The sequence below is a fragment of the Mastigoproctus giganteus genome, chromosome 9 (assembly GCF_048544385.1).
Source record: "Mastigoproctus giganteus isolate SK-2022 chromosome 9, ASM4854438v1, whole genome shotgun sequence".
Taxonomy (NCBI): domain Eukaryota; kingdom Metazoa; phylum Arthropoda; class Arachnida; order Uropygi; family Thelyphonidae; genus Mastigoproctus; species Mastigoproctus giganteus.
Window position 1 is genome coordinate 115,388,709 of NC_143583.1, and position 25,306 is coordinate 115,414,014.

A 25,306-nucleotide genomic window follows, 5' to 3' on the forward strand; every position below is an offset into this window, starting at 1 on the left:
GCTACTAGGCTTTTCATACCAACTAAGAAATATTCTTCAAGGTATAGACCTAAATGGATATCAGATGAACTATTGAGACACCTGGCAGAGAAGAAATATGCGTGGGATGAATATAAATTATCAGGTTATACAGAAGTCTTTATTAGATATAAACTAGTTTGTAATAAAGTTGCAAAGAAGGTTAGGCAAGCTAAGATAGATTAGCGAAGTCTTTGGAAAAGAATGCCAAAAAACCAGAAAAGATTTATTTACTTATGTTAGCAGTAGAAGGAAGGTGTTAATCACATCGGTCCACTAGATGTTGATGGTGTAACTGTTGATAATCCTGCTCAGATTGTTGACGAACTGAATAATTACCTTGCATTTACTTTCATGCATGAGTTCTTTAGAGAGGGAAATGCCAGAAGAAATCTAACAGAGCTGAACAATTTTGTGATAACTGAGAAGGAAAGTGGAAGAGTAATTATTGAAGCTAAACAAAAAAAAAAGGTGCCTGGCATGGATGGGATTTGTCTATTTACATTAAGAAAGACAGCCAAGGATATAAGCAAAGCCTTATCCATAAATATGAGATCACGTTTGGATTCAGGAGAGTTCCCTATGGACTGGAGATCTACAAATGTATCCCCAATTCACAAAGTGGGATCAAAAGGTGTCATAAATAATCATAGACCTGTTAACTTCTATTCCAGGGAAAATAATGGAGTCTCTGGTTAAAGTAGTAATGCAATTTTACTGTAGTCAGCATGAATTTGTTAAGGGGAGATGTTATCTGACTAATCTGATTGGATACTATGATACAATAACAAAGGAACTTGATGCAAAAAAGTAATTTTGATATCATATACCTGAATTTCAGGAAAGCTTTTGATACTGTTGCACATGGAAGACTGCTGTACAAACTGGAGCAGTGTGGCATTAAGGGCACGGTACTGCTCTGGATATTGAAAACTGATACAAAAGTAGGCACGGCATCAGTTTTCTCTGATACTACAATAACCCAAGTTCTCCCAAGAGAATGTAGCATCTTTACAGCTGAACTACAAGCTGTGAAGTTAGCAATGGACCAAATATGGCACCAAAGGTTAACCCATAGTCTGATCTTCAGACTCCTTCAGTGTAATGCAAAAAATACAGTGCGACTCAAAGAATTTCCATCCGACTTTGAGACAAATTCAAGTCACCCTAAACAAACTGATTAAAAGAAAACAAAAATGTTACATTTTGTTGGATTCCTGGTCATACAGGAATTAATGGCAAAAATACAGCAAAAATGGCAACAGACATCATACCATCAACCACCAAAGTACCATTTACAGACTATAGATGTTGCATCAAAGTGAATAGCAAGGAACAGTGGCAAAAAATATGGAACGAACAAACCTATAATAAACTTTTTCAAATTAAACCAGTGGAAAACCAGTGAAAGACAGGTCCGAAAAGAAGTAACCCTTGCCAGGTTAAGGATAGGACATTCATATCTTACTCATTCCTAGCCTCAGTGTAATCAGTGCCATGTACAACAAACAGTTAAGCATTTACTAGTAGATTGTCCAGCTTTTATAAATCAAAGAAAAATAGCCTTTAAGTCTAAAACTAATATTCAAGATGCTTTTGTTTTGGAAAACATTTTAAGTGAAGAAAGTAATATACAAGAAATCTTTCACTACCTAAGATTAATAGGCTTGTATAATCAGATATAAAAAAAAAAAAAAAAAAAAAAATTAATACAATGGAAGTTCATCTCCAAATAAAGTCAGGCATTAATTTCAACTACTATTGCAAGAGACCACACTCGAAAATTACAAAACCATGAGAGGTGCATTATGGCCACAGAAGCCGATGTGCCAACAACTAACAAACAACAACAACAACTGCTCTGGATAAAGGGATGGTTGAGTGGGAGAAAGCAGAGAGTGGTTTTTTAATGGACACTGCTCTTTGTGGACTAATGTTATAATTGGGGTCCCACAGCAGTGCTGGGCCCATTGCTGTTTTCTGTATTTATTAATGATATTGATGAATCTATATTAGGCTTAATGTCTGCGTTTGTAGATGATACAAATGTTGATAGGGTGGTTAATGACAGTAATGAAAGATATACTGCTACTGCTGCAATTATATCTGGACAAATTAGCCAGATTAACTGAGAAATGGCAATTGAAGTTTAACATTGACAAATGCAAAGTACTGCATATGGGTAGCAGCAGGACTTTTTTTTTGTGATGGTACGCAACGGTACGGCGTGCCAGCACCTTTTTTACAGCGTGCCAGCACGGGTGACACGCCTGGCACGCAGTCGGTGTCAGCCATGCCAGCTGCTTCCATCTATTAAGGTGATCACGTGACAAGGGGCGGAGTCAGCACCCGTCAGTCACAGCCGTATTGCTAGCAGTCTGGAAGGGGTACCCGTTTCTGAATCTCAACCAAAACTTCATTATGAAATTATTTTTACTTATTTTTTTACTTGGTACTTACCGTATTTTTACATTTTACTTATTTTTTATTTATTAAATAAGACTCACCTTTGACTTATTTTTAATATACTTGTATAATAAATTTATGCTTAATAAAATGTGTGTTAATAAACTTAATGGTTGAGATTCAGTATCGGATATAGCGTACCAACTGCTAGCGATATGGCCGTGATTGACGGGTGCTGACTCCGCCCAGTGTCACGTGATCCTTAACAGACGGAAGCAGCTGACATGGCTGACACCCACTGCATGCCAGCCGTGTCACCCGTGCCGGCACGGAATTTTTCTTGATAGCAAAGAATGAGTACCGGCACCTATTTTTTTACAAAAAAAGCACTGGGTAACAGTAATCGCTAATAACATACTAATTGTGTGGTACTTGAATATCGTAGATAAAGTTTTGTCTACGATACACAAGACCTTTGCTAGCAAGAATAAGGAGGTGATTATCCCCTTGTATAAGGCAATGGTTAAGCCACGTCTTTCGTACTGCATACAGGCCTGGTGAACCATTTTAGGACGGATGTAGATCTGCCGGAATGACTGCAAAGAAAGACATTGAGATTGGTGAAGGGAATGAAAGTGTTTTCTTACCAAGACAGACTTCAGTTCTTCAAATTGTAGCATCTGGCACCTATGCGATCTGGTTGAGCTGTTTAAGGCTTTGAGTGGATCGAGCCCAATGCTGATGGTGTTCTTCCTCTTTCTCAGACTACACACACACAAAGAGGTATTAATTTAAATAGATAAAGGATGGTTGCAAGATAGATATGTGGAGGTTTTGCCTTCAGCCAGCAAGTAGTTGATTGTTGGAACAAACTTCTATTCAAGTTTGAACAAATCTTCTAAATTCAAGGAAAAACTAGATTGGAGAGGGGACAGATGATGTGGAAGGTTTTTTTTTTTTTTTTCCTCATTGCTTTATAAGCTTACTTTTATCACACGCCTCTAGTACTACTACTAATAATAATAAACTCCACGAGTATTCCATCGATACCTACTGCCTTATTTCTTTCACTTTCATTAATGCAGCAATTGCATCTCACCCCAGTATGACTAGTCTCAAACTGTCATGGTCTTTTATTCTTACAATATCAAAATCCCTTCCTGCCACTTTTTGGATCCCTATAACCCCCTTATATATTCACCCTTCTCCCCATTACTTCATGTGGTTTTCTTAGTACCTTCCCACTATATAACACCCTGACTTTCCTTTTTCCTCCATGCCTCCTTACTCTTTCATTTAGTAAATTAAAAATACTCTTGTTTTTTTAAGGAGTCCTTATGTGCTGTAATGTAATAACTAGATCGTATGTATAGCTTAGCTTAATTTTCAGCACTCACCTCATAGTAATCCGCTTAGCTGGTGGAGAGTTTTACCACATACATAGTGGTTATAGGATTCTAATGACTTACAGGGATTATGGGTTTAAAACTAAGTTATGGACTATAAAAAAATTTTTAAGAAAGGAAAGTGCACCTTCCATTCTATGGTTGCCTAATTAAATTAGATTAGATGAATCTATTTTTCTTCATCTAATTTAATTTAATTTAATTTAATTAGGCAACCATAGAATGGAAGGTGCACTTTCCTTTCTTAAAAATTTTTTTTATAGCCCATAACTTAGTTTTAAACCCATAATCCCTGTAAGTCATTAGAATCCTATAACCACTATGTATGTGGTAAAACTCTCCACCAGCTAAGCGGATTACTATGAGATGAGTGCTGAAAATTAAGCTAAGCTATACATACGATCTAAATTAAAAATAATAAAAGATTACAAAAAAATTCGATAGAGCAAACCACATTAAATGATCTTGCTGTACTAGCTATTGAATGCATAAAGGCAAATAATCTGATTATAATACTATAGATTACACTGGACTTCAATATCAATTTCCTCCCTGAAATAATTTCGACAGATTCTTGTAGGAAATATGTTCAAAAACTCAGATATGTGCTTAAAAGTTCTCATCACCTCAGTTTTCAAATGTCATAGGTTAATCATTGAAAACCAAGACCTGTAATTGGTTTAATCATCTTTTCCATCAATTTTATCTATTTATTATTATTTTTTTTTCTAGAACATTTGGGAGATTTCTAGAGCATTCAGATGCTTTCTACAACACTCGCAAATGTTCCTGAACGTTCTAGAATATTGCTCTGTGCAGAAGGTCGGGATGTTTCTGGAAGGTTCTAGACGTTTTGACAGAGTTCTCTAAAAACATTGAGTCTTCTAAAAACTTCTCTACCAGTATATATATATATATATGAGGGGGTTCTGCACCAAGCATGCATTTTTCTATTTCAAAAAGTGTTTCAAAGGATGAGTGGTGGTTAACAAAGTGAACAAGTGTTTTAATGAATTAGTGTAAACAAATGTTTATGTGCATTGATGTAAATCGTGAACTGTGTTTAAATTAGAAATAAAAATCTACATTTTTTTAATTGTGTTCTTATGTGCACATACCTGAACTGTACATGAAAGATGTCACGTTCTCACCAAAATAAGACTGACAGCTTTTGCTACATTTTCAGAGAAGTGGTATTAAAATCACAGTGCAAGCCACTGTCACAACTTTTGAGAATAGCCTCTGAACTTTATTTTGGATGTTTTGTCAGAGATAAAGTATGAGCTCCAAAATTCCCTTTGTTCCATCTTTGGCAGTGATTCATCTGTATCATGGCAGCCAGTGCTATATTGCCATTTTTGAATAAAGTCCCTCTGTACCGTTTTGTTTCTGTTGTTGTCTCAGTGTTTTTCCCTCCATTTCTGTACCTCACAAGGTTCCTTTGGTATGCTTGTTCGAATCCCACCTCGGGGCTTGGATATTACAATGGTGCTGTACTCTCTGGTTGGACCTCATGGCCATGATACATGAAGGAAGTGGGAAAAAACTGGTTCCTTCGTCTCTTGCTCAGATCATACGATAAAACAAAAATACAAAAAAGAAATGGACATGGGCTTACAGGCTGGTTTAGAGGTAGTCATAAATCAATGCCTTTTGCTGTTCCGGTGATATGGCAGGAAACTTGATACCACATAAATGATTGTTACTTTTGCATGACCAATATTTCTTGTTTTTCTGGGAAACCTAAGCATAAAATAGAGTATCCCAACATATCTTCTGCTCTAAGTCTGGTTGCTCACAATGATATAATGCCAGTGCCAAAGCCACCAGAAACTTATGGACTTGATTCAGGATCGGAAAAGGAGTATCCAGAAAATGCAGAACCCAGAATGAATACAATTCCAGACTTTTCAACTCTTGATATTGCAAAGCCATATCAAATCACTCAGGAAGAATTAAACGATTTGGGCAGAGATTTGGACCGCTCCAAAACCAAGGCTCAAATACTAGGATCACTGCTTCAGCAATGGAATCTTCTTGAAAAGGATGTCATGGTGTCTTTTTATAGTAAGAAGCAATCTAACATAATGACCTATTACTCTATGATGGTGTTTTGGTTTATTGTAACTATGTCCAGGAATTAATGAAAGAGTTAGATCTGGAGCATGTCTCCAAGTAGTGGATGCTTTTCATTGATTCATCCATGGTCAGTTTGAAAGCTGTTTTACTCCATAACGAAAATAAGTATCCATATATACCGTTGGCCCATACAGTTCACATGAAGGAAACGTACAAGAACCTACAGGTACTTTTGCAAATAATATGCTGTCAAGAATACAAATGGAATATCTGTGCCTGCTGACCTAAAAGTGGTAGCTTTGCTGCCTGGGTTGCAAGGTAGATACACTAAATACTGCTACATATTTTGCAAGTGAGACAACTGAATAAAGGATTGCCACTACAGGGTAAAAAAATGGCCAGACCATTCAGAAACTACACAGGTTAGAAAAATGTTGCACATCAAGCTAGGTTTGATTTAAAAAAAAAAAAAAATTGTGAAAGTGATGGACACAAAAGGAGAAGGATTTTCTTGTTTGAAGCAAAAGTTTCAGGGAATCAGTGAAGCCAAGATCAGAGAGGGAATTTTTCTGGGTCCTCAAATCAAACTGCTATTTCAAGATGAGGAATTCACTGAAAAATTATTTGCTACAGAAATAAGACCCTGGGAAGAATTCAAAAATGTCTGCCAGAACTTTTTAGGCAATGACAAATCACCAAATTACAGTGGAATTGTGGATGAGCTAATTTTAGCATACTGAGAGTAGGGATGCAACATGTTATTAAAGCTTCATTTCCTGCAGTACCATTTAGACTTTTTTTTTTCTGTTAACAGGAGAGACTGCTTCTACAAGGAGGATACACTTAAATAGAAAGGGTGCAAGAATATTTGCTGATGCTATCGAGGCAGTGTTAGGTGGGTCAGAAAACTGCTAGCTTGGGGGGATACAACGACTAATAGATTAACAGTAGCCACTGACAGAGGTGAAAGTGATTCTTGCACTGCTTCTATTGGAATGAGCAGCAGCCTGGAAAACAAGATGCAGGATATTTCAGACACTGCTGGGAGTCATTGCAGTACAAGTAAACACATGGGTTGTGTTAGGGTAGCTAAGAATAGAAACAGGTGCATGTATACTTGCATGTACACCAATGCTAGGAGTTTGGTAAATAAATTTGATGAATTTGAGGCATTGTTCAAAACATCAAAGGCAGATATTGTTGGGATATCAGAGACATGGTGTCACACAGATATAAGGAATGCAGAACTGGAATTTGGAGAGTACAATGTGTACAGGAAGGATAGGAAGGGAGGAGGGGTTATGCTATCAGTTAAGAAACACATAAAATCCAAGGAAGTGAAGCCAGTCGACATCGCTGGACAGTGCAGTGTCGAGTCAGTTTGGTGTGACATAAGCATTGGGAGATCAAAATTGAGAGTAGGAGTGTGTTATAGGCCTAATTACTCTGATGAGTATAATAAAAAAACTGTACAGGGATATAGAGTGGGCCAGTAAATCAGAGTCTTATAATGGGGGATTTTAATTTCCCAGATATTGACTGGAATTTGTGGGTTGGTCACTCACACACTAGCAAGGCTTTTGTGGATTTATTGGATGATTGTTTTCTATATTCGGTAGGCAACTAGAGGGAATAATACTCTTGATCTGATTATCAGTAGTGATTCTTCATACATTAAGAATCTGCAGATAAAGGAACCACTATGTGGCAGTGATCAGTGTGCTGAAGTGGGATTTACTCAAAGAGGTAACTACCATCAGGGGTAAAGGGAAGGGTTTTTGCTTTCGTAAAGGCGACTATGGTGGTCTGAGACAGTATTTAAATTCTATACGGTAGGACCAACTAATGATATTACCAACAGCAAATTCAAAATGGGAAGCATTCAAAGAATTAATCTTTGAAGCTACTAGGCTTTACATACTAAGAAACCAACTAAGAAATATTGTTCAAGGTTTAGGCCTAAATGGATGTCAGATGAACTAATGAGACATGGCGGGGAAGAAAAATGCATGGGATACATATAAATTAATGGGTGATATGGAAGCTTGTGATAGATATAAGCTAGTCTGTAACCAAGTCACAAAGGAGATTAGGCAGGCAAAGGCAGATTATGAGATATCCCTGGCAAAGGATGCAAAGAAAAACAACAAAGAGTTCTTTACCTGTGTAAACTCTAGAAGGAAAGGGATGAATCAGATTGGTCCACTGGATATTGATGGTTCAACTGGTGATGATCCTGCTCAGGTGGCTAACAAACTAAATGAGTATTTTGCATCTATATTCATCCATGAGGAGTTATTCAGGGAGGGGAATGCCAGAGGAGAGTTAAACTCTGGCAGTGAGCTAGATGATTTTGTAATAACTGAGAGGAAAGTGGAGGAGAAATTGTTGAAGATAAATATAAAAAAGGCACCCAGTGTGGATGGGATCTATCCAGTTATATTAAAGCAGGCAGCAAAGGAAGTAAGCAAACCCTTAGCCATAATTATGAGAGCTTTTTTGGACTCAGGGGAGGTACCCATGGACTGGATATGTGCAAATGTGACCCCAATTTGCAAAAGTTGATGTCGTTGTAGAGCAGATATCATCTTTTCAGGGCACAAAAGGTGATATTGTTGTACACGTTGAAACTAATGACATTAAGAGTAAGAGATCTGCAGATTTACTCATCAACTGCAGGTCATGATGGAAAAAAATCACGAGTTAGGGTTGAATGTGAAAGTGTCTGCAATTCTGCCCAGACACGATAGGAGGGAGTATATGATCAGAGCCTTGTCAATCAATTCGGCTCTGGAGAGATTGTGCGCCGACCGGGCCAGCCGGGTAGTTAAAGTGCCTGCCTGGCAACCCAAAGGTCGCGGGTTCGATTCCCGCCTCGGGCTTGGATCAAAGTACTGCAAAAACCTTGGGAGGTGCATTATGGCCACAGAAGCCTATGCGCCAACAACTACCAAAAAAAGAGAGAGATTGTGCAAGGCTCAAGGGGTAGAATTTTTTTCAGCCTGGTGTGTGCTTGTTGACAGGAGAGACTGCTTCTACAGGGATGGGATACACTTAAATAGAAAGGGTGCAAGAATATTTGCTGATGCTATCGAAGCAGTGTTAGGTGGGTCGGAAAACTAATAGCGTTGGGTGATACAGAGACTAAAAGGTCAACAGTGGCCGCAGGCAGAGGCAAAAGTGATTCTTGCACTGCCTCTATTAGAATGGGCAGCAGACTGGAAACCAAGGTAATGGAGATTTCAGGACTGCTGGGAGTCATAGTGGAACAAGTAAATACGTGGGCTGTGTTAGGGTGGCTAGGAGCAGGAACAGGTGCATGTATACTTGCACATATACCAATGCTAGGAGTATAGTTAATAAGTTTGATGAGCTTCAAGTGCTAGTCAAGACATCAAAGGCTGATATTGTTGGGATATCAGAGACGTGGTGTCACAAAGATATAGGCAGTGAAGAGTTGGAATTTGAGGAGTACAATGTATAGGAAGGATAGACGGGATAGGAAGGGAGGAGGGGTTAAGCTGTTAGTTAAGAAACACATAAAATCTAAGGAAGTGCATCCAGTTGATTCTAGTGGACAATGCAGTGTTGAGTCTGTTTGGTGTGAAACAAGCACTGAGAAAGGAAAAATGAGAGAAGTGTGTGTGTGTTATAGGCCTAATGAATCTGATGATTATAATGAGCAATTGTGCAGAGAAATAGAATGGGCGAGTAAATCAGAATGGCTTATAATGGGAGATTTTAACTTTCCAGATATTGACTGGAACTTGCGGGTTAGTCACTCGCACACTAGCAAGGCCTTTGGGGATTTATTGGATGACTGTTTTCTACAGCAACATGTTCGAGAGGCAACCAGAAGGAGTAATACTCTTGATCTGATTATCAGTAGTGATTCTTCATGCATTAAGAATCTGCAGGTAAAGGAACCACTGGGCGACAGTGATCACAATGTATTGATGTGGGAATTATTTAAAGTTGTAACTACCATCAGGCAAAAAGGAAGGGCTTTTGCTTTCATAAAGGTGACTACAGAGGTCTCAGACAGTTTTTAAATTCTGTACAGTGGGATCAAACTGATGATGTTCCCAATGTTGAATTCTAAATGGGAAGCCTTCGGGGACTTAATTTTGGAGGCTATTAGGCTTTTCATTCCAACTAAGAAATACTGTTCAAGGTTTAGGCCTCAATGGATGTCAGATGAATTAATGAGGCTAGTGACAGAAAAAAGAATGTATGGGATGCATATAAAGCATCAAGCGACACAGAAGCATATGACAGGTATAAACTAGTCTGTAATCAAGTCACAAAGGAGGTTAGGCAGGCAAAGGCAGATTACAAGAAATCTTTGGCAAAGGATGCAAAGAAATGTAGCAAGGAGTTCTTTACTTATGTAAATTCTAGAAGGAAAGAGATGAATCAGATTGGACCACTAAACATAGATGGGTTGACTATTGATGATCATGCTCATGTAGCTGATAAACTGAATGAGTATTTTCCATCTACATTCACACATGAGGAGTTATTCAATGAGGGAAGTGCTAGAGGTTTATCAAACGCTAAAAGGGAGCTAAGTGATTTTGTAATAACAGAGCAAAGTGGAGGAGAAATTGTTGAAGTTAAACATAAGGAAAGGCACCTGGGGTGGACGGGATCTATTTAGTTATATTGAAGGAGGCATCAAAGGAAGTAAGCAAACCCTTAGCCATAATTATAAGAGCTTCTTTTGACTCAGGCAAGGTCCTCCCCATGGACTGGAGGTGTGCAAACATATCACCAATTCACAAATGAGGTTCAAAAAGTGACACAAGTAACTACAGACATATTAGTTTAACTTGTATTCCAGGGAAAATAATGGAATCACTAGTTAAAGAAGCATTGCAGGATCATCTAGACAAGACTGCAGTAATAGTTAAGACACAGCATGGGTTTGTCAAAGGGACGTCTTGTCTGACCAATTTGATTGGTTATTATTATTATTATTATTATTATTATTATTAATAGCCATATGATGCAAAGAAGCCTGAGGCTTATGCTGCACCAGTAAAAAAAAAAGTTCCCGAATTACCCTGAGAGAGAGAGAGAGAGAGAGAGAGAGAGAGAGAGAGAGAGAGAGAGAGAGAGAGAGAGAGAGAGAGAGAGAGTGTGAGTGTGAGTGTGTGTCAAAAGTAGAAGGGAATCACCAAGAAAGAGAAAAATGATGATATCCAGCTCAGGACCCTGGGTGTGCCAAGCCCATACTCACCAGAAGTGAGCCCCCGGGGTTGGTTACTATGATGTGGTCACAAAGGAACTGAATGCCAAAAATAATTTTGATATCATATACAGCAGGCCCCCGTTATAACGCGGTTCGCTATACGCTGATTCGCTATAATGCTGTTATTATATTATAACCCGTGTCTGACTATAACGCTGTCACAGATCACTATAACGCTCTTTTACAGATTACATTTTTGACATATTTAACGAAATCGTTTCATTTGATGGAGTCGATAGCTTGAAAATGAATAGCAAAACAGCATTAAAACGTTTCCCACGCCGACTTGAGAAATTTTCCCACGCTCAGTGAAAATTTCTCGCACGCTAATTTAATTTCAGTACAGTGACTTGTTACGTAGTTCCTAGATCAACATTTTAAAAAATGACGAAGTGTATTGCTTGTAATATTTGCGTTATATGCATTTATCCGAAGTCTAGTCATCACTCAGTACCGTATTAGACAACGTGCGAAACAGACAGTTTACTTGAACATTGTATCATAATTAATGCAACCAACGCAGTTACATTTTCGAAGAATGAAAAAAGAATGAAAAATCAACAACGTCTGAGCACAGTACGAAGACTATAAATGTAAGAAAAAGACTGAATTTGAAAATTAGACGTTTTGAAGCGAATCGATTCCGGTCAACAACAAGCGGATGTGTGCCATAATTTAGGACTTGCAACTTTAACTGTAAGAACAATTATAAAAAAATAAAGAATTAATTTTTGCAGCGGGAAAGGTAGCTGTTCCACTGCAAGCAACTAGGACTAGGCCGGCTATTAGGATTGAAATGGAAAGACTTTAATTTTATTGAAGATAATGTCCAATGCAGAATTCAGTTAAGTTAAATATTAACAAAAAAAAAAAAAAAAAAGAGAGAGAGATTAGCCAATATGATGATCTGAAGAAAACTCGCCTAAAAAAAAAAAAAAAAAATGTGGAACCATTTAAAACTGGTAAGGGCTGGTAGAATAGATTTAGAATCCAGGGAGTGCAGATCAAGGAGCCGAAACTTTCAAAAAAGAACTTGTTAAAATTATTGAAGAGGGGTATTATGTGTTATACTTCTCAACAAGTTTTTAACATAGATGAAGCAGGACTTTTGTGGAAACGAATGCCTAAAAGAAGTTTCATATTGAAAGAAGAAAAAACATGCCAAGTTTCAAAGCGGCGAAGGATCAGTTGACGTTATTGTTGGGTGGTAACGCTGCGGGCCATTTAAAATTAATACCCCTTTTAGTTTATTTGGAAGAGGGCCAAAGTTCAACTCTAAATTAATTAAATTAAACTTCTTTAATTTAGCCATTAGATCAAGGCATTATATCTACCTTTAAAACTGATTGCATCAGAAAATTGTTACAATGGATTTTGGAAAAAATTGATTCTGAATATATTGAAGTGATGGAGGCATGGAAACATTTTTCATTTGTGGACTGTATCGGAATCATAGGTTTATCACTCAAAGAAGTAAAACCATCAACATTAAATGTGTTGGAAAAATGTATGGCCAGAGTCAGTTCATTCAGGAAATATGGTTGAACCAGCAGAAAACGGAATCAGTGTGTTAGTAGAACTTGCTAAGTCAGTAGGAGGGGAAGGCTTTGGTGACGTGACTACTGAAGACGTTCATGAATTCTTGGTAGAAAAAGAGGCTGCCGAAGCGGATTTGGTGGAAATGGCATCGGTAATATCCAAATCAATTCAGAGAATGATAGCGCAGATAAATTCTGAAGTTTCAAATGTTACGCTAAAAAGCATACAGGAAGGCATAAACTTAACCGAGCAATTAGAATCTTATTTTTTGAATGCAGATCAAGGAACACAAAGTTCAAAAGGGAGCTTCAAAAATGTTTAGCTCCATACCAAGAAACTTACAAAAATCTATCTAGCAAAAGTAAACAAACCCAGATTACTGATTTTTTTAAAGAGAACAAAAGATACGCGAAATCTAGATGCTGCAGAAAAAGTTCAGAAGATGATATTCTGCAACAGAGAAAACGTTCTCATTTTATTGTGCTTAGCAGTGATGTGAAGAGTAAGAAAATTAAATTAACTTACATTATCTGACATATGTATCACAGTTTGTAAGGTAAGACATTTGTTCAGTTATTTCTATTTAAGTTACTACTATTATAAAAATTAAGTTTCCGATAGTTATAAAAAAAATAGTGTATTTTTGTTAGCTTTTGGAACGTAACCCCCCTTTTTGTACTGGTTCTTAGTCCCATATAACACAGTTTTGCATTACACGAGATTTTGTAGGAACCAAACTACAGTGTTATACGAGGGTTACCTGTACTTACTTCCACAAAACAGGATGAATTTTTCATCCTCTGATTCTTTCTTTACTACATGTTCTAACACGTTGATTTCATTACAGAGCCTTTCACATGCTAATGATGATATGAACGGTTGTGTAATGCAATCAACTTTTTTGGGGAGATGATTAGTCCACCCACTCATCCTTGAAATTAAAAAAAAAAAAAAAATGCAACACCATCTAGTGGTCTGATTTACTGCATCCTATATGCAGATTGATGAAGCCTTAAGTCTTTTATGTTCAGCATAAATAATAGTTATAAGCCTTATCCGGCTTTTATTAACCATTAAGTGGTTAGGATTAATCCTATTTATTTAATGTTGTGGGGGTGTGTGTGAGAGAGAGAGAGAGAGAGAGAGAGAGAGAGAGAGAGAGAGAAATCCATACATATAATTGTTAAAATTAATTCACCTACAGACAGTGGAATTAACTTGTTGCAATAAATTAATATAAAATTCATTTCAAATATAGTGTTCATTAATATTATTTTATTTATTTATTTTTTTCTAGTCTCCAGTTTTCCTTTTATTCCTAGACTGTGTATGGCAGATGTTACAACAGTGTCCATCTCTCTTTGAATTTTATGAAACCTATCTAACTACACTTTGGGATGCTACTCATAATAGTATTTTTGATACATTTTTGTTCAACTGTCATAAGCTCAGGAAAGAAGCACTGCGAATCCGAGGCAGTAGTTTACAGTTACGCAGCATATGGGATTGGTCAAAACAGTTCTCTAAAAAAGACATATATTTATTTAAAAATCCTCTATTTATTTTAAATGATTTTAGAGATTTTAATCACAAAGATTCTTCATCCAGACCATGGTCATTCAGTGGTGGAAAGGATCATCAACATCATTCTCAGAGACGTCCATTAACTGTAGGAAATGATGAAATACATTCAGGTATGGAATTTTCAAATGATGAAAACTTACTGGAAATTGATCCAACAATAAAAAGTCTGAAAATATGGAACCAGTGCTACTTACGGTGGAATCCTCTAGCTCATATTGTAGGGGGAGGGATTCCAGTGATATATATAAACAATTTAAAACTCTGGGAAGATATCAGAACTTTTGAAAAAATTATTAATTCATTGACATCACGATCTAAATATCCCCATCTGACATCTGGTCACAGACGAGTAGCATCTGATGATTATGTTTTTGCTGAAGATATTGAATCTTGTAGAGTTCAAAATAATCCAATAATAACATCAGCATTTCCATTTTCTCCTGTTGGTCCTTGGGACTGGAATAATTTTCATGCTGTTCCTTCTTCTTCATGCTTACAAAGTTATTTTGGATCAAGTGAAAGTCTTGACGAAGAAGAAGAATAGTGGAATTTGTTGGTGTCTGCTATGTATTTGTGCTTATAAAGAAATAATATAATACCAAAAATATTAGCCTTCAAAATAATCCAGTTAATTTTTGTAACACATCTATTGAAACTTTGAATGTTTATATTTGTTGAATAAAATTTTATTTTCATCTCTAGAGTCTAATATTTATAGCATCTTCCATTTGAAGTATGCTTAATTATATTTTTATATTCATTATATGTTGTTACTTTGTGGGTATACGGGGAACTCTTTAAATCCTACATCTTAAGAGATTGTGAAGTGCTAGATTTTAAAATGTTCCAGATTTTAGAGAGAGTCATCTAGTGTTTGAGCAGTCTTGGAGAAACACACTTCAATAAGTATTAGTTGCTCGAAACCAACTTATTTACATTTGTACATATTTATAATGACTAAAAAGTAGTAATAGTGGTAAATAACAATTTAATTTGTAAAATGTAGACAAATGACAATAAAGCCACAAGAAATGTCATATACTGTGATATCAGTTTTAATTTTAAATACATGCCTAGGGAAGGCATGTATTTATGAGAATATCAGTGAATGTGCTTCAGAGTAAAAAAGCTTTTTCATTGGAGGATAAAAGAAATTATTCTTCTTAAGGAATAATTATAACAAGGTAATCTTCATCAATTTATATGACATATGGAGAAATTTAGTCAGTTTCTTGCGCATAATAACAAAGGTTCATTAAATATTCTTATCGACACTGACCAGACAAGAAATGATTTCCCTAACCAAGTTGTTTGTTAAGTTTTGCTTTTGCTGTCATTATAACTTCTTATACAGTTGACAAACTGTATGACTCCTCAACTGTGTATGGCTAGTTTTAATGTTGGTAAAAACCTTGTTTGCATGGAATTAAATCTGCTGTTTGTACACATCAGTAAATTGTTGTTTGTGGAAGAGATTAAACATAGATTTAATGAAGCATACATTTTCCAGCTGTTCTAAAGTCACATGAAACTGGTCACCAGCTCACACAAGCATCTTGCAAGAGCTAAGTTACAAAGTTTGATGAATAAGTGATAACACTGAAAGTGAAAAATGTTGCCCTTTTTCGTATGGCTTCTTAAAGAAAAATGAGACTGTTTGTGTATGTTCCAACTTGCTTTCTTAATATTTCTGGATTGTAAATGATTTTGTGTTTTTTGTTTTTTTTTTTTTTTTTGTTTGTTTTTGTAAAAAGTATTAGATTTTAAAGAATTCTGGATATAAGTAAATAGGAATTGGATTTACACAGTTGCATGCAATACATCAAAGTACAGAATGATTTAGGATAATAAGAAATACATACTGTGGTTATCAAGATCAAAGCACAACCCCACTTTGATAAGCTAATCTCTTCCTGCTGGGCCTTTTCAGGTAGCATGATGAATATAAGCACCACGCACCAGGTGGAAATGGCCTGTGTTTGAATCCGATCAATGACATGAGGAAATTGTGGACTTTTTTCCACAACATGGCAGAGTTAGTTGGTCTAAGTCACTGATGTGCCTAAACCTTTCATCAGCAACCCCTCTTACTTTCATTATTAATCTTGTCCTAGACTGTTCTGGGGAAACCTTCATTTACAGGGGTCTATAACTAAGCAGAATAAAAGTTGATAGAGTATTGAGAGAGAAATGCTGAAAACTTCCCCTATCAATGAATAATTACAAGCACATAATTTTCAGAAATGTATGGAAGGAACAAACTGAAAATTCTAGACTCTTGACATCTCCATTACCACGTTGACCACCACCCCCACCCTTACTAATGGAGGAATTGCCATCAACCTGTTTATATATGGCATCATCATATAATATGATGATGCCATATATAAACAGTGATAAATAAATTTACACTACTTGGCAGCATCAAGCTCCAACAACAACATCTTACCCTCCAATGTGATTCCTTTCCAACAGTATAAATATAATCCACAGGTATTGATAAGGATATAAATAAATCACCATAGAGGTGAATGTAATAACATGATCTATACATAATATGCTGATAAAACTTCCATCATCCAAATCTGTTATATCCACTGGGTGTATAAGACATTGTAGTCCATAAATAAGACAGAGTGATTTGTGGTCAAGATTTATTTCTTTACCCACAGAGTTTTATCAGTGTATTGTGTATTAGTCATATATCATTAAATTCACTATTTTTGCCCAAGCTGCCCTCCTACCCAATAGATTTTTAGCCATAGCCACAGTGGTTCTTTTTTCTTCTTGCTCCATACCATTACTCCACCTTTCTCTTGGGCTTCTTTTAGGCCTCTTAACATTCATATTTGCTTTAAATATCTGTTTAGCTAATTCTTTTCTGCCATCCTTTTCTACCTTATTAAATTTGCTTCACTTACCTTAGACGAGACATTTGTTAACCCAAAATTTTTTCCTATTCATTTATAATATAGTCTTGCCAGTACACCAATCTGTTTCATTTATGTTTCTTAAAACTCTCAAGACTATCAGTTCTGTTGGTTAAAAATAGGATTAAAAACTATGTTATAAACAGCTAGTTTTGTCTCTTGGATAATTTTTGGTTTGCTCCAGATGAATTCTATTGGCTTTCTACCTGATTATATTCTGTTTACCTTTATATCTCATCTGCCTTCATTCAAGACTTCTGTCTACATAAAATTAATGAACTTGTGTGAATTTTTGGTTATTTAGTCTGCAATCTAAATTTCCCTTGTATCTCTCAACTGTCATATCGTTCCTTTTTGTATAACTAATTTTCATGATAAATTTATTCAGAGCTTCAAGGTCTTGCAGGCTACCGTTTAACACAATGCGGATGATATTGTTCTCTTTGACAGTACAATATCATCCACACTAAATGTTGTTACTTAATTATATTCTTTTACTTGGAAGACTGCTGCACAAATTGGAGCAGTGTGGCATTGGAGGCAAATAGCTGCTATGGATAAAGGAATGGTTGAATGGGAGAAGACAGAGAGTGGTAATCAATGGACACTGCTCTTCGTGGACTAATGTTATTAGTGGAGTCCCCCAGGGTCCAGTGTTGGGTCCATTGTTGTTTTCTGTATTTATTAATAATATTGATGATGGTATATCAGGCTTAATGTCCAAGTTTGCAGACGATACAAAGGTCGGCAGGGTTGTTAATGACACTAATGACAGTACACTGCTGCAACAGGATCTAGCAAAGTTGAGCAGATGGGCTGAGGGGTAGTAACTGAAGTTTAACATTGACAAATGCAAAGTACTGTATATGGGAAGCAGTAACCCAAGAGTAATGTATCAACTGTGTGGTACTACACTGACAGTGGTAGAGAATGAAAAGGACCTGGGGGTAATTGTGCAGGCAGGTATGAAGTTTTCTGAGCAGTGCAGACAAGATCGGCAAGAGTAGCTCATGGTGTCTTGGCAATGATATACAGGAATTTTTCTAGCAGGGATAAGGAGGTGATTATCCCCTTGTATAAGGGGATAATCACCTCCTTATCAGGCCACACCTTGAGTACTGTATACAGTTCTGGAGGCCTCATTTTAAGAGGTATGTAGAGCTGCTGGAACGAGTACAGAGAAGGACAAGATTAGTGAATGGAACAAAGGGTTGCTCTTACGAAGAAAGGCTTAAGTTCTGCAAATTGCAGAATCTGGAGACCAAGCACCTGTGGAGTGATCTAATTGAGGTGTATAAGGCCTTGAATGGTTTGAGCAGCTCAGTGTTGATGGGATGCTTCCTCTTCTCAAATTACTCACCTGAGGGGAGACAAATTCAAATTGAGGAAAGACAATTGTAGAATAGATGTGTGGAAATTTGCCTTTAGCCAGCAGGTAGTTGATAGTTGGAACGAACTTCCATCTGTTATAGTGGAGGTTGACAACTTAAATAAGCTCAAAGCAGAACCAGACAAGCATTTGGAGTGAATGGATGTGTGAAATAAGAAAGTCTTTTTTTTTTATTTGGCTGATGCTATATAAGCTTACTTTCTTGCATCATATGCCGCATACATTACCTGACCACTTGTTTGTTATGTTTAGCTAGCACATACCCAACATATGATAACAGTAGCTGTCTTTGATTTTATAGATCTGTGAACAGTGTTTGTTCATTGACAAGTTTGGAATTTAAGCTCTTGGGGTTGATCTCCCCCCCCCCCCCCAATGTCCCAATGATTGATTAATAGCAGGTTATTTGTTGGCATAGTTTTTGTGCACTATTAAAATGTTTTTCAATATTTTAGTAAAAGCAGCAGAAGAATGACAAATGAAACAAGTGCTGACTTTATTGTACATCCTTCAATTTGTGTGGGGGTTACATTCGGGGAAAACACCGCACAATACGAAATGTAATTTATGTGACATAATAAGGGTTCCGTTCCTGTACACAAATTCTTTATTCAGTAAGAAGAAAAATGTACAAACAAGTCCATAAAATTAATCTTCATAATACTTACCTCTAGATTTTTAATCTAAATTCATTGCTTCTTCAATACTGTTTTGCTGTGATAAACTTGCAACAGTATCCAGCACTTTTTGGAAAAAAATTGGTTAAAATTGTTTGTTTAGCAGCACTCTGTTCTTCTCTATAAATTTCTTCATAGGAACTAAAGTGAATGATAAACCTCTACAAAAATTTAAACTCCTCTAAATGAGGATTCATATCCACAGCTTCTTGGATAAGCTGATTTGCAAGTCTTAAAAACTCGGCTAGTCTCTTCACAGTCAAATTTGTGTGTGCATCTTCATTTTTTTTTTTTTTTTTTTAATTTTCATCATTTTTGTTATCTTCATATTGTGATAAAATATCATCTGCTGATAATTGTTCCCTTCTGTGATAGCTGCTGGTTCCAGTTCTTAAAATTCCTCTCTGATAATCATTTTGCCAATTCTCACAATCTCAACTACCTCTGGCATTTTGGCCATGACTTCTTTCCACCAATTAATTCCACCAATAATCACAAGTTGAATGACCCTATTCCATCAGTAGCATCCACCAGTTGTAAAAAAGATCTTAGGTAATAAAGTTTAAAGGAGTCTATAATACCGTGGTCCATTGGCTGAATTAACGAAGTTATATTTGCTGGAAGGAAAATAACTTTCACATTTAGGTGCAGATCAGACATGCGCAGAATGACTGGGCACATTGTCAAGAATGAGCAAGATTTTGAATGCTATGTTCTTCAATCAATATCTTTTGTTTCGATGCAAAAGCAATTTAAAAACCAATCAGATTTTAACTATGATCCGGGCATTTTTTGCTCGATTTCCAATGAACTTGTAATATTTTGATGTTCCTTTGAAAGCACGAGGATTTTCTGACGTATTGATTAGAAGAGGTTTACACTTAAAGTAACCGTCTGCATTGCCACATAAAAGTGTTAACCTATCTTTTACACAGGGCCGCATTAATGCTACGGCCAAACTGGCCATGACCAGTGGCCTCACGCAAAGAGGGGCCTCCTTTTCAGTGTAAATATTTTCTAAAGTAGTTACAAAAATTTATAATAATAATAAACCAAGAAAACGTGTAATATAAAAGCAGTCATAAACTTAAATTGTTAAGTTTTAAATTTTATTCTTATACTTTTTAATTGTACAATAAATAAGTTAAAAGTTTCTATTAAAATTGTTTTTATTGTTACTTTATTTTTCCAAGTCAAAAAAACAAAACATTTTTGATCTCTTATTTTACCTTTTTATCAAGGAATTATTATTCATAATATATAATGGATGGACTGGCTTCTTTTAAGCGATTAAAAATTGCAGAGATTTAGTGCAAATATCTGAACTAAGGCATTCTTTTTTTGATTAAGATCTATCCAGAAAGCAAGTAATTTTTCCGTTTTCTCTAACGGATTTCTCACTTTTGTAGTGATTTTTTTGCAGCCCATGATGTGGAACAGGTAACTGAAGTTTTATATTTCTCTAATTCGTTGAATGCTAGATTTATTTATACTATATTTCTTGGTCAATGTCACATTTTTACCATTTTCTAACTCAACGATTTTTATTTATCTAAATTAAATTTTTTTTTTTTTTTTTGTAGCTTTTTTCATTTTAGGCATTATTAAGCACACTTTATATAGAAAAGAAATATTAAATTAGCAAAAGCAATGCTTCCCAATTAAAACACTTAATTGTGCAAACCATAAAAAGATTGTGTTTTATAGCAAGATTAATTTTATGGAGAAGAAAAAAATAACCCGAAACACCATTAAACACTGATTAAGATGTCTGCTTGGTGACGTAAGATGGAACTCCTATATACATAATATGATCACTGGTTATTAGAATCATCCGCTTTGTAGAATCAAATTTAAAAACACCAGTCCAAACCATTAACGTGCACTACACTTTTACCATTTATTGCTATAAATGGTAAATGATTGGTTATAATAATTTTTAATACCTTTGTGATAATTTTCTAAGGCACGTTTCTGGAGGTCACAACCATAAAACAAAAACGATTTGCAGTTTCTCATTTATTGGACTTTTGTTAGTACTGTACATTCAATCTATTATAAATACACCAATGAGCCAAAATATTGACCACCTGTCTAATATGATGTTGGTCCTCCACGTGCAGCCAAAACAGCTCGTACCCAGAGAGGCATGGATGCTACAAGATTTCTAAATGTGTCTTGTGATATCTGGTACCAACACGTAACCAGCAGATCCTTTAAATTCTGTAAGCTCCATGGTTGAGGCACTGCTGATTGGAGTTGCTGTTCCAACACAAACTACAGATGCTCTGTGGGATTGATGTCTGGGGAATTTGAAGGGAAGGGCAGTACCTGGAAGTCTTCTTCACGTTCTGCGAACCAGTTTCAAACATTTCGGGCAGTGTGGCATGGTGCACTATCCTGCTGAAAGACTGCACCGCCAGAGGGAAAGACCGTTGCCACAAAAGGGTGTACCTGGTCAGCAATGATGTTTTGGTAAGTGGTGGACACCAGAGTGCCCGGCACATGGATGACTGAACCCAGGGTATCCCAGCAGAACATCGCCAAAGCATGACACCGCTGCGTTGTTTTCATTGCACGGTGCATCCAGGCACCACCATCATTTCTCTAGGTAAATGACGCACATGTACCCGGACGTCCACATGGTGCAAAAGGCAACATGACTCATTGTACCAGGTGACATTCCAATCACTCAAGGTCCAGTTTCGATGCTCGCGTGCCCATTGTAAGCACTGTCACTGATGAACCGCAGTTAACATGGGCACTCAGAGCAGCCTGCGGCTACGCAGCCCCATTTTCAGCAGGATTCTATGTACTGGGTTGTGAGACACTACTCCCGTCACCAGCATTCCAATTACCAGCTAGTTGTGCCACTTTCGCCCTTCTGTTGCCATGTACAATCCAGGAGAGCCTTCACTCACCTCAAGCATCGATGAGCCGTGGTTGTCCAACACTTTGCCAGTGGTTCGTGGATTTTCCCTCCTTGGACCACTTTCGGTAGGTGCTGACCATGAGCACCCCACCAGCCATGCCGTTTCGAATAGGCTCTGACCCAGTCGTCTGGCCATTACAGTCTGGCCTTTGTGAAACTCGCTTAAGTCCACAGCCTTTCCCATCTGAAGAACAAGAGTAACACTGATTAACAGACATCTATGAGGTGTTTTTTATACCGTTCCCTGACCCACACCATAGTTCACCTGCAGTTGCTTCGATTTGCATAAATACTCGCTGGTCATAATGTTTTGGCTCATCAGTAAAAGATCGTTCAAGGTTCATGCGGTAGAAAAATTTTTTAAACATTATCTGTGCTTGCTAACAGGAGCCACTTAAATAGAAAGGGTGCAAGAATATTTGCTGATACTACTGAGGTAGTGTTAGATGGGTCAGAAAACTGCTAGCTTGGGGGGATTCGCAGACTAAAAGATTAACAGTAACCACAAGTAGAGGCGAAAGCGATTCTTGCACTGTTTCTGTTGTAAGGAGCTGCAGCCTGGAGAGCAAATTACTGGAATTTCAAGAGCTGCAGGGAGTCATGGAACAAGTAAATAAATTTGATGAATTTGTAGTGCTGATGAAGGCATCAGAGGCAGATATTGTTTGGATATCAGAGATATGGTGTCACACAGATAAGAAGTGCAGAATTGGAATTTTAGCATTAGTAGAGGCATTTGATGCAAGAAAGCAAGCTTATGCAGCATCAGCCAAAAAAAAAAAAAAAAAAAAAGCCCACTTCCACTTCACCCCTCTGTTCGTTCAAAATACCTGTCCAGCTGAGCCTTAAACTTATTTAGGCTATCAACCTCCACCACAAGGGATGGAAGTCTGTTCCACCAACCAACCACCCGCTGGCTAAAGGCAAATTTCCGCACGTCTATCCTACATCTGTCTTTCCTCAATTTGAATTTATGCCCTCTCTGATTTTTCTGAGATAGAGGAAGAATCCCATCAGCATTGAGCATGCTTAAACCATTCAAGGCTTTATACACCGCTATTAGATCACCTCGCTGGTGCCTAGTCTCCAGACACTGTAATTTGCAAAACTTAAGCCTTTCTTCGTAAGAGCACCCCTTTGTTCCATTCACTAATCTTGTTGCCCTTCTCTGTACTCGTTCCAGCAGCTCTACATCCTTCTTGAAATGAGGCCTCCAGACCTGTATACAGTACTCTAGGTGTGGCCTGACCATTGCCTTATACAAGGGAATAATCACCTCCTTATCCCTACTAGAAAAATTCCTATATATCATTGACAATACACCATGAGCTACTCTTGCAGCCTGTCTGCACTGCTCAGAGAACTTCATATCTGCCTGCACAACCACCCCCAAGTCCCTTTCATTCTCTACCACTGTCAGTGTAGTACCACAGAGTTGATACGTTGCTCTGGGGTTGCTGTTTCCCATATGTAGTACTTTACATTTGTCAATGTTAAACTTCATTTGCCACCTCTCAGCCCATCTGCTCAACCTTTCCAGATCCTGTTGCAGCAGCACAGTGTCCGTAGTGTCCTTGACAACCCTGCCAACCTTTGTATCGTCTGCAAACTTGGACATTAAGCCGGATATACCATCATCAATATCATTTATAAATACAGAAAACAATAATGGACCCAACACTGAGCCCTGAGGGACTCCACTAATAACATCAGTCCACGATGAGCAGTGTCCATTGATTACCACTCTCTGTCTTCTCCCCCTCAACCACCCCTTTATCCATAGCAGCAATTTGCCTCCAATGTCACACTGCTCCAATTTGTGTAGCAGTCTTCCATGTGCAACAGTATCAAAAGCCTTTCTAAGATCCAAGTATATAATATCAAAGTTATTCCCTGCATCCAGTTCTTCTGTGACTGCATCATAGTATCCAATCAAGTTGGTCAGGCAAGACTTCCCCTTAACAAAACCATGCTGTGTCTGAGCTATAACTGAAGTCTTGTCTAAATGATCCAGCAGTGCTTCTTTAACCAGTGCCTCCATTAATTTTCCTGGAACAGAAGTTAAGCTCACAGGCCTATAATTACTTGTGTCAGCCTTTGATCCTCCTTTGTGAATTGGGGTCACATTTGCACATTTCCAGTCTATGGGTACCTCCCCTGAGTCCAAGGAAGCTCTCATAATTATGGCTAAGGGTTTGCTTACTTCCTTTGCTGCCTCCTTTAATATAACTGGATAGATCCCATCCACCCCGGGTGCCTTTCTTGTGTTTATCTTCAACAGTTTCTCCTCCACTTTACTCCCAGATATTTCAAGATTCTGTAGCTTACTGCTAGAGTTGAATACACCTCTGGCATTCCCCTCGCTGAATAACTCCTCGTGTGTGAATGTCGATGCAAAATATTCATTTAGTTTGTTGGCTACCTGAGCAGGATCATCAACACTTGACCCATCAATATCAAGTGGACCAATCTGATTCATCCCCTTCCTTCTAGAGTTTACATAAGTAAAGAACTCTTTGCTGTTTTTCTTTGCATCCCTTGCCAAGGATTTCTCGTAATCTGCCTTCGCCTGCCTAACCTCCTTTGTAACTTGGTTGCATATCAACTTGTATCTATCATAGGCTTCTGTGTCATGTGTTAATTTGTATGTATCCCATGCATTTTTCTTCTCTGCCATATGCCTCATTAGTTCATCTGACATCCATGTTTTGGGGAGTACAAAATATACAGACAGGATGGGAAGGAAGAAGAGGTTATACTTTTAGTTAAGAAACACAATCTAAGGAAGTGCATCCAGTTGACATGGGTGGACAGTGCAATGTTGAGTCAGTTTGGTGTGACGAACACTGGGAATAGGAGAGTAAGAATGTGTTGTGCGCCTAATGACTGATAAGTGCAATGAACAGTTGTGCAGAGAAATAGAGTGGACCAGTAAATCAGAATGTCTTGTAATGTGGGATTTTAACCTTCCAGATATTAACTGGAACTTGTGGGTTGGTCACTCATGCGCTAGCAAGACTTGTGGATTTATTGGAGGATTGTTTTCTACAGCAACATGTTCAAGGGGCGACCAGAGGGGGTAATACCCATG

At 37.3% G+C, this 25,306-nt stretch overlaps 1 protein-coding gene across 3 annotated transcripts in view; it reads left to right on the top strand.

Moving 5' to 3' along the window:
• The window catches only part of LOC150080663 (myotubularin-related protein 10), a 240,041-nt gene extending 225,058 nt beyond the window's left edge, over positions 1-14,983 (top strand). For 2 of the 3 annotated variants that reach the window (XM_090381920.1, XM_090381921.1), the window contains one exon: positions 14,000-14,983. In XM_090381920.1, coding sequence (XP_090238046.1) covers positions 14,000-14,830 — 831 coding nt within the window. In that variant the 3' untranslated portion in view covers positions 14,831-14,983. The remainder of the gene's footprint in view (positions 1-13,999) is intronic. The other variant, XM_090381922.1, reaches the window with a different exon arrangement.
• Positions 14,984-25,306: the final 10,323 nt, after the last annotated feature.